This window comes from Scyliorhinus torazame, chromosome 7 (genome assembly GCF_047496885.1).
Source record: "Scyliorhinus torazame isolate Kashiwa2021f chromosome 7, sScyTor2.1, whole genome shotgun sequence".
Taxonomy (NCBI): domain Eukaryota; kingdom Metazoa; phylum Chordata; class Chondrichthyes; order Carcharhiniformes; family Scyliorhinidae; genus Scyliorhinus; species Scyliorhinus torazame.
The window spans coordinates 114,257,990-114,273,071 of NC_092713.1; the positions used below are offsets into that span (position 1 = coordinate 114,257,990).

General features: G+C 50.7%; 1 protein-coding gene across 2 annotated transcripts in view; it reads left to right on the forward strand.

Annotated features, from left to right (window-relative positions):
• LOC140426475 (KN motif and ankyrin repeat domain-containing protein 4-like) overlaps positions 1 to 15,082 on the forward strand; it is a 156,891-nt gene that overhangs the window by 122,964 nt on the left and 18,845 nt on the right. For both annotated transcript variants that reach the window (XM_072511289.1, XM_072511288.1), the window contains 3 exons: positions 1,842 to 1,929; positions 5,140 to 5,359; positions 14,374 to 14,516. In XM_072511289.1, the coding sequence (XP_072367390.1) occupies positions 1,842 to 1,929; positions 5,140 to 5,359; positions 14,374 to 14,516 (451 nt within the window). The remainder of the gene's footprint in view (positions 1 to 1,841; positions 1,930 to 5,139; positions 5,360 to 14,373; positions 14,517 to 15,082) is intronic.

Sequence of the window (15,082 nt, forward strand, 5' to 3'; positions counted from 1 at the left end):
AAAAGGAATTATGCTGGCTTTTCCGCGCATGCGCGAACTCGCGCGGGCCATTCGTGCAGCCTGGAGCTGCGGGGATCACTCCAACACAAACCTAGGCTCCTAGGAAGGAGAGAATTCCTCACTTTCGGGGACCGTTGACGCCGGAGTGGTTGGCGCCACTTTTCACACCGGCGTGGGGACATAGCTGCATTATTAGAGAATCCCGCCCAGTATATTTTAACGTTCTCAATAAACACACAGTCCCTGTAATCCAACAGACCAGCTGCGGTCAGATAACACTCCAACTCTGAAATCCAGTGGCATATTCCGTCCAATTGATTCTGTAGATTTCTCCTCAAATTCCCTCCAGATGATTGTCACACCAGTGTTTACAAACTTTACTCACAAAGACACACATTTAAATATTCTTTCAAACAATGCTTTCCCTCAGCTGTTTCACCAAGGATCCACTTCCAGGTTTTACAACTCTCATTTCAGTATTCCTTTGTTTTGAATGCGTTCAAGCTTTTACACAAACTCTGAGTTCCAACCTCCAATTGATTCACAATTACTTCAATTGATTCAACTATCACTTCATAGACTGCAATAAAATATAACAAATCTTAGGATCACTTCAGATATCTTTGGCTTCTCACGAGAAAACTTAACCAATTGCTTCACTTCTCAGCTCTGCCTTTAACTTCTATGAACTGTACCTTGTTCCAATTCTAGTTTCTGCTTGTTCCGTTGACTTCAAACTACCTAGAACATCTCTTTTAGTTCTTTAGTGTCCATAACTAGTTGCTCTTTAGGTTCTGGTGTATATTTTGGAAAGTCTGCTTTTTGCAGCTCCCTTGTGCTGCTTTGGCTTCTGGAAGAGCTGATAGAATTTTTCTCTCTCTAAAACTGAATCACATGCTCTGTTTCTCCTAAATTGGCCCCTGGGTGCTAAGAAACATCTAATTTTTGCGTCAAGCTCGTGTTTACTTTGCATATTGTAAATTTGTTCAGCACAATGCAGCTACAATTTGAACTGAAACCAAGACTCTCCCTTGATGCAAACACCTTTGTTTAACATTAATCTAACAAGGATTTTATGCTTTCTTACATCGAAACACTAAATTAAACTCATTTAAATCTATACCTTATTTCTAATATCCAGCAATACAAACATATATAATTTAAAACTACCTCTGCTTCTTGACAATTGATAGTTCTGGGGCGAAATTCTCCTACCCGCCCCGCCACATTTCTGCCCCGACCGGCCGGCGGGAGTCTCCGTAACACCGGCCGGTCAATGGGGTTTCCCATTGTGGGGCAGCCCCACGCCGTCGGGAAACCCCCGGGCGCCGGCAAAACGGAGACTCCCGCCGGCGGAGAATGACGCCCCTGATCTTTGATCAATGCTGTCGATTTCACAATGTTTATTTACACAAGATAAAGAGGTTTCAAGTGCTTGCTGTTTCTTATATTGATATTTTAAAGAGTCTGGTTTATTGTTGGACTGTACTAATTACAGATATATAATGGAGGTCCTTTTTACTTTAACTGACATGAAGTCCCATATCACAGAGGCAGGCCTTTGACACAGCCTGCTTCTGCACTAGACAGCCCCTATATCTACCTCCAAACTTATTCATGGATCAGCTGGCTCGACTCCAGCCCACACCCACCCCCCACAGCCAAAACCCCATCTTTTCTCCTGAGGCCGGTGGACAAAATCGAGTATTTTCGCGAAGATAAAAATTCTGCCCTTAATCACTTGGCCCATCCAGTTTTTGACCGGTACACAAAATCGACATTGCCAGATCCTGGACCTATTCATATGTAATTGGTATAATTTAGCTTGTTTTTTTTTTCAGGCACGAATCGAAGTTGAGCCTCATCTCTGCTTGTCATAACCTAAAGGATCATCTCAATGAATTGGGGGCCACAAATGACAAAGACTTGGTATGGTACTTTTCCCTGTTTTAACTTTCAAAGCTAGAATCAATATTGTACATTCAGAGTTTGAAGCATAATGCTTTTTGTTGACTATTGAACTTCATTATCAGAAGGTTTTTCAGCAAGACTATCCTGTTGGGGGCATTGGCCAATGGAGTACTGAACCACACAGACTAAGAGGGTAAAGGTTTCAATCCCTAGCCATTGAATTTTGCTGCCTTTATTCTGGCCCTTGAAGGATCTTGAGCAATGATGGGCAGTGAGTTCATCTCAGTGGGCTGCAAGATTGAAATTGGGCTTGTTCATTAACTATGACCCCGTGAATAAGATTAAATGGGCTGGATTTACCATCCCGCCGTGCCATATTTCTGTTTCAGCACACCAGCAGGATGCTCCATTTCACCGGCTGGTCAATGGGGTTTCCCATTATGGGGCAGCCCTACGCCCTTGGAAAACCCCCGGGGCTGCCGGCAAAATGGAGCATCCCGACAGTGGAGAATCCAGCCCAATACATTTAATTCACACCGAATATTTCAGAATGAGTTATAGAAAATTCTTAAATCAATTATATATTAATAGAACTGTGATCAACTTCAAATGGTAAAAACAAAATAAATATTTACACTTTGGATGCGGAGGGAACGCACGGCTCTCACAGTCAATGTTGCGGGCAATCGGCACGCACCTCATTTCTCTTGACCTTGCTTTATCACTTCAGTCATACCGGTAGGAAAAAAACTTGGTGGCAAAAATCAGTGGAATGTGCCAACCCTGCACATGGGCCACTGTCAACAAAATGTCTCGTGGGCTGTATGCAAAACCCGGATAGGTCGCACATGGCCCCTGAGATGCAAGTTCCCCAACACTGATCTAGAGTGTCATCTGTTCCTGATGTGTGTACCTCATGTGTTTGATTAATCTAACCTGTCCACCTTGTTAGATGCAGCTGGTTTTAGCAGATCTGGCAGTTTATCTCAGTGTTGCCTCACCAGATCCAAAATAATGATCAAGTGATGCTGAGACCTCTCAATGCAATTGTAGTTGATCTCGGACAGAAAAGTTACACATTTACTTAATATCCCTAAGCTAGGAAGTGGAGGGGAGAAAGAAACATTCACAGTTCCTCATTGCTACTCAGTGGGTTTGAGTGAGAGCAGGGTTGGGCTGAACAAAATTTTAGATTAGGTTTAGATTTATTGTCACGTGTACCGAGGTACAGTGAAAAGTATTGTTCTGCGTACAGTCCAGGCAGATCCTTCCATACATAAAAAAACATAAGACATACAATAAATATGCACTGTAAATACATAGACATAGACATCAGGTGAATCATATGGAATGTAGTGCTACAACAGTAGAGAAGATGCATGGAGAGTCCATAAGAGGGTCATTCAGGAGTCTGGTAACAGCGGGGAAGAAGCTGTTTTTGAACCTGTTAGTGCGTGTTCTCAGACTTTTGTATCTCCTGCCCAATGGAAGACATTGGAAGAGAGAATAACCCGGATGGGAGGGTTATTAAAGTCTTGATTATGCTGCCCACTTTCCCAAAGCCTATTAAGGGCGTGGGTGGGCTTCCCAAGGGGAGAAGCCCAATCAGAGGGCCGCAGCAAAGGATGACTAGCAGCCCATCTGGTAGATGTGGGTGCTGCTGAGTGGGAAGACAATTGTGAGGGAACCTCAACATGGAGGCATTTTCTGACCCCTTCTGCAAATCTGAGAGTGAAGAAGTCCACAGGATTGGTGCCATTGATGTAGAAGGGAAGCCCTCCACAGGATTGATTTTGGTCACAGCTGTAGCCTTTCATTCTAGCAGCTCCTTTATTGCTGGATGCAGTGTTCAAGTTGGTTGGCCACCAGGAAGCCACCTCCAAGGAGCTGAGGGTCCCCAACAACAGAAAACTGGCATAACCTTTGACAAACATCCCTTATGTGAAGTCTAATAGCTACCGTCACCTGGAAAGTTCCCATTGAGGTGGGAAAGCACCAGGAGCCTTCTCAATATAATTTCTCCCTATTTTCCAAACCCCCCCCCCCTCCATTGTTGTGTTTGGTCTCTTGTACTTTATGAAGTAACTCACCAACAAATATCTTGATCTGTCCAAACCAGGATCCTTTTATTGTGTCTCGTGTGGTAAGATGGCAATCTGATAAAGAGCGTGTTATCATGGAGTCTTGCTACTCCTCTGGAGCTTATACCTAGCACTGACCAATTACATGTGCATCTTATTACCCTCGCAGTCTTCTTCTGAAGATGGCGAGATATGTCTCCCTTTATATCAGAGTCACAGGTCATATGACCTTGGTCCGGAGACCGCATGGTGTGTCTGTACCGCCTGGTTTTAGGTCGTGCACCATCCAACTATGATATAGCCCATAGGCATATCACCACATTCATCCCTCAAAACATCTTCATCGCACCAGGAGCATCCAGACTTCAGTGTCCTCTGTAGTGTCGATTGCACCACCACTCAACAGGGAAACTGGAGATTAGCAATAAATGTGACTTTGCCAGCATTTCCCACATCCAGAGAACTACTGATGGGGAGAATTTACATTAACCAGCACCATCAAGCCAATTTCACATATTTAAAGTTTATCCATCCGTAATGTAAGCACACTTGGTGGCTAATTTGCACAAAATGCAATCCCACACATAGCAGTGTGATAAACATTTTGTTCAGTTGTTCTGGTTTAGGAATAAATGTTTGCCAGGGGAAGAATTCCCTTGCCCTTCTTCAAAAAATATCATGCTGGCCGGGATTCTCTGCCGGCGGGATTCTCCGTCATGCAGTGCCCGGGGGTTTCCTGACGGCGTGGGGGTGCCCCACAATGGGAAACCCCATTGAGCGGCTGGCGAAACGTAGAACCCAGCCGGCCGGTCGGGGCAGAAATGTGGCCTGGCGGGGCGGAGAATCCTCTCTGGACATGCAGGCAGGGCCTTGGTCTAACATCAAGTCGAAAGATGGGGCCTCACAGCTCTGCAGTGCGACTTGGACCTACAACTTTCTAACTCAGAAGCGAGGGCAACATCAGTTAGGTAAAAAGGCCCAGTAAAATTCTGGAGAGACATGTTCTTCAGTGCCTTTATGAGAAGGGAAGAAATTTGGGGACAGAAAATGGTTAAGGTTTAAGGGAAAATCTCCAACGGGTTATAATAAAGAAAGTAAATGTTTCTGTTGTAACGTTGGCGTTTCACTCACTGTTTTGTTTCTGCAGAGGCAGAATTTAAACACTGTTCAGTGGGAATGGTTCAGGATTTCCAGTCAGAAATCTGCAGCTCCTGAGGCAATTCAGGACTTTCTCCGAGACCTCCGAGAAATGTCATCCGAACTTCTTCACTTCATTGTAAACTTAACCGATGAAAATCAGAACACCGCTCTCCATTATAGTGTCTCCCACTCCAACTTCCACATTGTGAGACTTTTACTGGATACAGGTATCAAAAGACTTACTTTTTGAGGTGCTATAATGTAGACACATTTTATTTGCAGGGTAATATCAATTTTGTATGTTTTATGGGTGAATAAAAGCCAAGCAATTCAGGTAGATTTTTGTTAGGTAGTGGTGTAGAGTGTTGCAGAACCACAGCAGATAATTGAAGTTAAGATACAGATCATGGTCTAATTAAATGACAGAACATTCTTGATGGCCTGATTGGCTTACCCCTGTCTCTGTGTTGCTCTGATCTCGGTGCCATTGGTTTGGTGATGGGGAAATCCATCAGTGCTCCCACTCTTGATTCTTATTCAGTAACTATTGGTGCAAAGTATGTATATTTGGATATAAGTTAGTGGTAAGATATGACTGGGATGCGATGTCGCCACAGTAGATCAGCCTGAAACCACTGTGTTTAAGTTCTTGAACACAGTGCCAAAGAGCTGCCATAGCTCGTGGAACTGATATCTCAGTAAAAGAACCAAGACCAAAGAACAGTTGTTCTAGTTTAGGAATAAATGTTTGTCTGGTAAACCACATTATTGCATTATATGTATTGTATTGTATTGTGCATGCCTGGGCTTGTCCAGGCTGGCTCCGCCTGTGGCTCCTCCCCTCGGGCTTCTATATAAAGTTGGCAAGTCTCCGCCTCCAACTCAGTTTGGGTAGAGAGGGAGACGGCTTGCTGTTTAGTCTATTAAAGCCTCAGTTACGGTCATCACTCGTCATGTGTTATTGATGGTGTATCAATTTAATACTCTAAACTCCTCAAGATGAACTCATCACTCAAGCCTGGTCGCTTGGAGCTGGACCCACAGGCAGCCGACGCAACAGAGACCTTTGAACACTGGCTAAGCTGCTTCGAGGCGTACCTCGTATTCTTCAACGAAGACTTCAATGATCTCCAGAAGAAGCAGGTCCTCCACCCACGGGTGAGCCCAAGAGTCTTTCTCCTCATCAGGGACGCCTCCTTGTACGCGGAGGCAATAACGCTGCTAAAAGGACAATACGTGAAATCCGTTAACCAGGTATATGCTAGGCACCTCCTCGCCACGAGACGCCAACGCCCTGGGGAATCACTCGCAGAATTCCTGCGTGCCTTGCACATCCTCTGCCGGAACTGTGACTGTCGGGTGATATCGGCTACCCAGCACGCGGAGCTGCTGATCAGCGATGCTTATGTCGTGGGCATGAACTCTAACTATATCCGCCAGCGGTTACTAGGAGGGGGGGACACGGCCTTCCAGAGACAGTACAACTCTCCAACTCGCTGGAGGTGGCCTCCCAGAACATGGGGGCCTACACCTCCGACCGCACGGCACCCTCGTGGGCGCAGCCATCAACCGACCCGGGTACGATGCAAGCCTGCACCACGCAGCGGCCCGCCAACGCCGGGGGCCCGAGGTGCTACTTCTATGGCCAGGGTACTCACCCCAAACAATGCTGCCCGGCACGGAACACAACTTGTAACGGCTGTGGGAAGAAGGGCCACTTCGCAAACGCCTGCCAAGCCCGGTCCCCCCCAAAATCTTCTAGGCCCAGCAGCGCTGCCTGCTGCCTGTCGGGGTCGCCCCCAGCTGCCGCGCCACCCGCCATGTGCGACCCGTGGGTGCCGCCATCTTTGCCGCTATCTTTAATTTTGGCCACCACGTGCGAGCCACAGGGGCTGCCATCTTGGACGCCATCGCTGTTGCCATCCGCCACCCGCGACCCATGGACCCGCCATCTTGGGACCACTCCGCAGCCTCCTGGGAGCCCAACTCACCCAACGGTACGCTGGCCGCTGCTACTTCCGACCGGCCTACCAACTGCCTTTCGACGCTTGCCTCCGTCACACTCGACCAGTCCCGTCCGCATCACCTCGCGAAGTCTACGATGACTGTCCAGAACAACGGGCACGAGACGGCCTGCCTTTTCGACTCCGGGAGCACAGACAGCTTCATACACCCAGATACGGTAAGGCGCTGCTCCCTCCCCATCCTACCCGCGACCCAGAAAATCTCCCTGGCTTTCCACGCAGTAGAAATCCGGGTGTACTGTGTCGCGACCCTTACTGTACAAGGCGTAGAGTACACCAGCTTTAAGCTCTACGTCCTCCCCCACCCTATTACTGGGGCTCGACTTCCAGTGCCATCTCCAGAGCCTTACCTTAAAGTTCGGCGGACCCCTGCCCCCCCCTCACCGTCTGTAGCCTCACGACCCTTAAAGTCGCCCCACCCTTCCTCTTCGCAAACCTCACCCTGGACTGTAAGCCCGTCGCTACCAGAAGCAGACGCCACACTGCCGGGACAGGGCCTTTATCAGGTCGGAGGGCCAGCAAATCCTGCGAGAGGGGATCATTGAGGCTAGTAACAGCCCCTGGAGAGCCCAAGTGGTGGTCGTCAAGACAGGGGAGAAGCACCGGATGGTCATCGATTACAGCCAGACCATTAACCGGTACACGCAGCTCGATGCGTACCCCCTCCCCCGCATATCTGACATGGTCAATCAGATTGCGCAGTATCGAGTCTTCTCCACGGTTGACTTGAAGTCCGCGTACCACCAGCTCCCTATCCGCCCGGAGGACCGCCAATACACTGCCTTCGAGGCAGATGGCCGTCTCTACCACTTCCTCAGGGTCCCCTTCGGCGTTACCAATGGGGTCTCGGTCTTCCAAAGAGAAATGGACCGAATTTGTTGACCAGTACGGGCTGCAGGTCACGTTCCCGTACCTAGACAACGTCACCATCTGCGGCCATGACCAGCAGGACCATGACGAGAACCTCTGGCGCTTCCTCCACACCGCGAAACGCCTGAACCTCACTTATAATCGAGAGAAATGCGTTTTCCGCACAACCCGCCTGGCCATCCTCGGCTACGTCGTGGAACACGGAGTCCTAGGGCCCGACCCCGACCACATGCGCCCCCTCCTGGAACTCCCCCGCCCCCACTGCCCCAAGGCCCTGAAGAGATGCCTGGGGTTCTTCTCGTACTATGCCCAGTGGGTCCCCAACTATGCGGACAAGGCCCGCCCACTGATCAAATCTACCACTTTTCCCCTGACGGCTGAGGCCCGACTGGCCTTCAACCGCATTAAAGCAGACATTGCCAAAGCCACGATGCACGCTGTGGATGAGTCCATTCCGTTCCAAGTGGAGAGCGATGCGTCGGACTTTGCTCCGTCCGCTACACTCAACCAGGCAGGCAGGCCCGTGGCTTTCTTCTCCCGTACCCTCCATGCCTCCGAAATTCGACACTCCTCCATCGAAAAGGAAGCCCAAGCCATCATAGAAGCTGTGAGACATTGGAGGCATTACCTGGCCGGCAGGCGATTCACTCTCCTCACTGACCAATGGTCGGTTGCTTTCATGTTCAATAACACACAGCGGGGCAAGGTCAAGAACGACAAGATTCTGAGGTGGAGAATCGAGCCCTCCACCTACAGCTATGATATATTGTAATGACCCGGGAAGCTCAACGAGCCCCCAGATGCCCTCTCCCGCGGTACATGTGCCAGTGCACAGGTAGACCGACTTCGGGCCCTCCACAATGACCTCTGTCACCTGGGGGTCACCCGTTTTTTCCAATTCATCAAGGCTCGCAACCTGCCTTACTCCATCGAGGAGGTCAGGTCCGTGACCAGGGACTGCCAGGTCTGCGCGGGGTGCAAACCACACTTCTATCGGCCAGACAGAGCACATCTGGTAAAGGCCTCTCGCCCCTTTGAGCGCCTCATCATGGACTTCAAAGGACCCCTCCCCTCCACTGACCGTAACATGTACTTCCTCAACATCGTTGACGAGTACTCAAGGTTCCCCTTTGCCATCCCCTGCTCTGACATGACCTCTGCCTCCGTCATCAAGGCCCTGCACAGCCTTTTCACCCTGTTCGGGTTCCCCGCCTACATCCACAGTGACCGGGGCTCCTCCTTTATGAGCGACGAGTTGCGTCAGTTCCTGTTCAGCAAAGGCATGGCCTCCAGCAGGACGACCAGCTTTAATCCCCGGGGAAGCAGACAGGTGGAGAGGGAGAATGCAACGTTCTGGAAGGCCGTCCTTCTGGCCCTACGGTCTAGAAGTCTCCCAGTCTCCCGCTGGCAGGGGGTCCTCCCCGACGCGCTCCACTCCATCCGGTCGCTCCTATGTACAACCACCAACGAGACTCCTCATGAACGTATGTTTGCCTTCCCCAGGGAATCCACCTCCGGGGTCTCGCTTCCGTCCTGGCTGACAGTCCCGGGGCCCGTCCTTCTCCGGAAGCATGCGAGGAGCCATAAAACTGACCCCTTCATCGAGAGGATCCTGCTCCTCCATGGAGCGGTTGGTGCGGAACATGCATGAGATCACGCCGGCCATTCCGCACATGCGCGAACTCGCGCCGGCTCTTTGGCGCCGGCTGGAGGGTGATGCGCTATCAATTACCACAAAGATGAGAGTAGTGGAATAATCGAGGCTTTATTGAACAAGATGTTGTGCCTCCTGTAGCTGGAACCAGAATGGCTGCAGTTCGGAGAGCACACACATTTATACGCTGCCTACTGGGCGGAGCCAGCAGGCAGGGATCTACCCATGTAACTCTACTACACGGGCAGTGCTGTAATACATGTAATATACGACCACATTCACCCCCTGTTAATAAAAAGAGGCCGGCGGGGATGGTGGAAAACATTACAAGTTAAGTCTGTCAGGGGCCTTGACCCTCCTCTGCGATCGCCTCAGTCCTTATGGTGATGTGGGCGCCGACTTGGTCACCTGCGACTCCGGGAGTGTGTTGTGGAGGACCTTCTGCCAGCGGGAGACCGGGAGATCTTTAGACCACAGGACCAGCATGACAGCCTTCCAGACCGTCCCGTTCTCCCTCACAACCTGCCTGTTTCCCCAGGGGTTGTAGCTGGTCGTCCTGCTCAAGGCAATGCCCTTGCTGAGCAGGAACCGACGCAGCTCATCGCTCATGAAAGAGGATCCCCGATCGCTGTGGATATAGGTGGGGAAACCGAACAGAGTGAAGATGCTGTGGTGGGCTTTAATTACTGTGGCAGAAGTCATATCGGGGCAGGGGATGGCGAAAGGGAACCGGGAGTACGCATCAATCACGTTCAGAAAGTACGTGTTGCGGTCAGTGGAGGGGAAGGGCCCTTTGAAGTCCATGCTGAGGCGCTCAAAGGGGCGGGAGGCCTTCACCAGGTGCGTTCGATCTGGCCGGTAGAAGTGCAGCTTGCACTCTGCGCAGATCTGGCAGTCACTGGTTACGGTCCTGACCTCCTCAATGGAGTAGGGCAGGTTGTGGGCCTTAATGAAGTGGAAGAACCGGGTGATCCCCGGGTGTCAGACGTCAGAGTGGAGAGCCTGGAGTCGGTCCACTTGTGCGCTGGCACATGAACCGCGGGATAGGGCATCAGGGGGCTCGTTGAGCCACCCGGGCGATACAAGATCTCATAATTATAGGTGGAGTGTTCGATTCTCCACCTCAAGATCTTGTCATTTTTGATCTTGCCCCACTGTGTATTATTAAACATAAAGGCGTCCGACCGTTGGTCAGTGAGGAGAGTGAATCTCCTGCCAGCCAGGTAATGCCTCCAATGTCGCAAAGCTTCCACTATGGCTTGGGCCTCCTTTTCAACAGAGGAGTGCCGAATTTCGGAGGCATGGAGGGTGCAGGAAAAGAAGGCCACTGGCCTGCCCACCTGGTTGAGGGTGGCGGCCAAGCTATGTTCGATGCATCGCTCTCCACCTGGAAGGGGAGGGACTCGTCAACCGCGTGCATCGTGGCCTTGGCGATGTCTGCCTTGATGCAGTTGAAGGCCTGGTGGGCCTCAGCTGTCAGGGGAAAAACTGTGGACTGAATGAGTGGGCGGGCCTTGCCCGCATAATTAGGGACCCACTGGGCATAGTTGGGGAAAAACGGCAGGCATCGTTTCAGGGCCTTGGGGCAGCGGGGGGTGGGAGTTCCATGAGGGGGCGCATGCGGTCGGGGTCGGGCCCTAGGACTCCATTTTCCACGACATAGCCAAGGTTGGCTAAGCGGTTGGTGCAGAACACGCATTTCTCCTTATGTGAGATTAAGGAGTTTGGCGGTCTGGAGGAATTTTTGGAGGTTCGCGTCGTGGTCCTACTGATCGTGGCCGCAGATGGTGACGTTATCTAGGTACAGGAAGGTGGCCCGCAGTCCATACCAGTCAACCATTCGGTCCATCTCTCGCTGGAAGACCGAGACCCCATTAGTGACGCCGAAGGGAACCCTAAGGAAGTGATAGAGGTGACCATCTGCTTTGAATGCAGTGTATTGGTGGTCCTCCGGGTGGATGGGGAGCTGGTGGTAGGCGGACTTCAGGTCCACTGTGGAAAAGACTCGATACTGCGCAATCTGATTGACCATGTCAGATATGCTTGGGAGGGGGTACGCGTCGAGCTGCGTGTACCGATTGATGGTCTGACTGTAGTCAATGACCATCCTGTGCTTCTCCCCAGTCTTTACCACTACCACTTGAGCTCTCCAGGGGCTGTTGCTGGCCTCAAATACCCTTTCCCGCAGAAGCCGTTGGACCTCCGACCTGATGAAGGTCCTGTCCTGGGCACTGTACCGTCTGCTCCTAGTGGCGACGGGTTTGCAATCCGGGGTGAGGTTCGCAAACAAGGAAGGTGGATTGACCTTAAGGGTCATGAGGCCGCTTACGGTGAGGGGGCTAGGGGTCCGCCAAATTTTAAGGTTAGGCTTTGGAGATGGCACTGAAAATCCAGGCCGAGCAACAGGGCAGCGCAGAGGTGGGGGAGGACGTAGAGCCGGAAGTTGCTGAACTCTACACCTTGGACGGTGAGGGTTGCGATGCAGCACCCCCGGATTTCCACGGAATGGGATCCAGAGGCCAGGAAGATTTTCTGGGTGGCGGGGTGTACCGCGAGGGAGCAGTGCCTTACCGTCATGGGGTGGATGAAGCTCTCTGTGCTCCCGGAGTATCAAAGAGACATGTCATCTCGTGCCCATCGATCTTCACTGTTGTCGCGGTCGCGAGGTTGCGAGGCCGGGACTGATCCAGGGTGATAGAGGCGAGTTGCGGCAGATGCTGGTAGGTCCCAGGCTGGTCAGCGGTGGTGGAGGTAGCGGCAGGCGATGAACAGCCAGACGAGCAGGGATCCTGAAACGCCGTCCAAAATGGCGCCGAAGATGGCGGTGCCCACGGGGCGCACATGGCTTGCGAAGGGGAAAATGGCGGTGCCCGTAGGTTGCATGTGGGGAGTGTAGGAACAGCGGCGACCGACCAGGCCTGGCAAACAGAAACAAAGTGTTCCTTCTTCCCACAGCCGTTGCAGGTCGCGCTCCACGCCAGGCAGCGCTGCCTGGGGTGTTTGTTTTGCCTGCAAAAATAGCACCAGAAATCGTCCAGAGACTACCCGGGCAGTTGCTGTCTCATGGCCAGGAGGTGCCTGGCGTAGACTTGATTGACTGGTCGAACGTAGTGTCCCTTCTGGAGCTCCATCGCTTCGGAGTAAGTGGCCGCATACGGATGAGAGGATTCCTCAGCGGATGTTCGGAGGTAGCTTTTGAAGCAGGCTAGCCAGTGGTCAAAGGCGGACGCAGCGTTGGGTGCTTGAGGGTTCAACTGCAGGCAATCAGGCTTGATGCAGAGATCCATCGTTTAAAAAAAATCTTTGCTCAATAAATTGATGCACTATCAATTACCACAAAGGCGAGAGTAGTGGAATAATCGAGGCTTTATTGAGCAAAGGTGTTGTGCCTCCTGTAGTAGAAAAAGAATGGCTGCAGCACCGGCGAGCACACACATTTATACGTCGCATACTGGGCGGAGCCAGCAGGCAGGGATTTACCCATGTACCTCTACAATACGGGCAGTGCCGTAATATATGTAATATACTACTAGTGGTGACTACCACAGAGGGGCGCCAACCCCTCCGGCATCCACCGAGCCCCCGGAAATGCGGAGAATTCTGCACTTTCGGGTGCTGTTGACGCCGGAGTGGTTGGTGCCGGTTTTCCCACCGACGTGGGGCCCTTGTTTCCAACTCTCGCCTCTGGCAGCTTTTGTTGATAGCTATCGATCTCACAATCGGGGGCCACCCATTTGCTGATATGTTTCCTGTTTCGGGCAGCACGGTGGCACAGTGGTTAGCAGTGCTGCCTCACGGCACCGAGGTTCAATCCCGGCTGTGGGTCACTCTCCGTGTGGTGTTTGCACATTCTCCCCGTGTTTGCGTGGGTTTCGCCCCCACAATGCAAAGATGTGCCGGGTAGGTGGATTGGTTATGCTAAATTACCCCATAATTAGAAAAAAATTAACTGGGTACTTTAAATTAAAAATATTTTTTTTAAAAAATGTTTCCTGTTTCAGAATCTCTCAGCTCTTAATGTCGCTTTTGTTTCTTCAGTGTCTCTATTACTGGGCCACATTTCCCAGCAGGCTTAGTGTGCCTTTACTTGACTACATTTCCCAGCAGGCTTTGGGCCAGGGCCACATGGTAGAATGGACAAGTGCGTAGGGCCCAATCACTGCTCCCTTTGCTATCAAAGTTACCGTCGGAGCCCTATGCCTGTCACTGGACCACAGTTTGCAGAAGGTCTCTTTGAAGGCAGCAGCAAATGGAGCACTGGTGTCAACAGGGCAGCTAAACCATTTTTGGGCTATTAAATTAGCAGGCTGTTTCTCAAGGGAGTCATCTTGATTCTGTCTTAATCTGACACTCCACAGTGAACACTTAACTGGCAAGATTCACTGGATTGATTAGCAATAGGCTGACTAATTTGTTTCATCCATTCCCGAGACCCCAGACATTAAATTTAATTACGACTGCTGCAGTTCGATCAGTAAAGGCAGGAAAGGGATGGCATCCGCTCTTTATGTTACACTACACCGTCCAGTACATTTCCTTTTCCCACCCAGCCACTGGAGAAGCAAGACCACAGAGTCAAACTCCACTCCTTCATATTCTATAAAGATGGTGATAGAAGAATTTTACGAGGAATTTGCTTTGCTTGCTTGTCGAATGTGTTATTTTTATCACAAAGCTTATTATTGCTGATCAGGTATGTGCAATGTGGACCATCAGAACAAGGCCGGATACACTGCTACCATGTTAGCTTCATTGGCCTCTGCTGAAACAGATGAAGACTTGGAAGTGATCATGCAACTTCTTCATTTAGGAAATATCAACATTCAAGCCACTCAGGTATTGATTATGATGCACTGATATATACACATCATTCACATCACCACTTCAAGCTATATTCTGCTGCTTTGTTTCAAGGTCAAAAGAAATACTTCAGAATGCTGATTATAGTTTGCATGATGTTTCAAAACTATCACAGTGGTTGACTGCAGTGAGTAAAGCAAATCAGATGTTGGGATGCAATAAAAGACCAATTGAGCTGAAAACTGAAGTACTCCAACCACATCATGGGTGAAATTCTCCGCCCCACAACGGCAAACGCAATCGGCGGAGAATCGGGTGTACGGCTAAAATCGAGATCCACACCCGGTGCCTATTCGGGCCCCATGCTCCGGTCCCTTGCTGGTGGAAACAACAAGGTTTGTGTCCCGCACCAGTGGCGGCATGCAAAATAGGCATTTGCATGCATTTAAGTGTACTTAGCGCGTTTGATCCAGTATGCTCCGTGCTTCCACAATGCTCAGCCTCTCTCAGGCAGAGGTCATGTGTCCTGTAAATGTTCACAGAGCCCCTGATCCGTTGTGAGCCCACCCAGGCCGCCCTTCTGGAGACCCTGAGACCCCAGT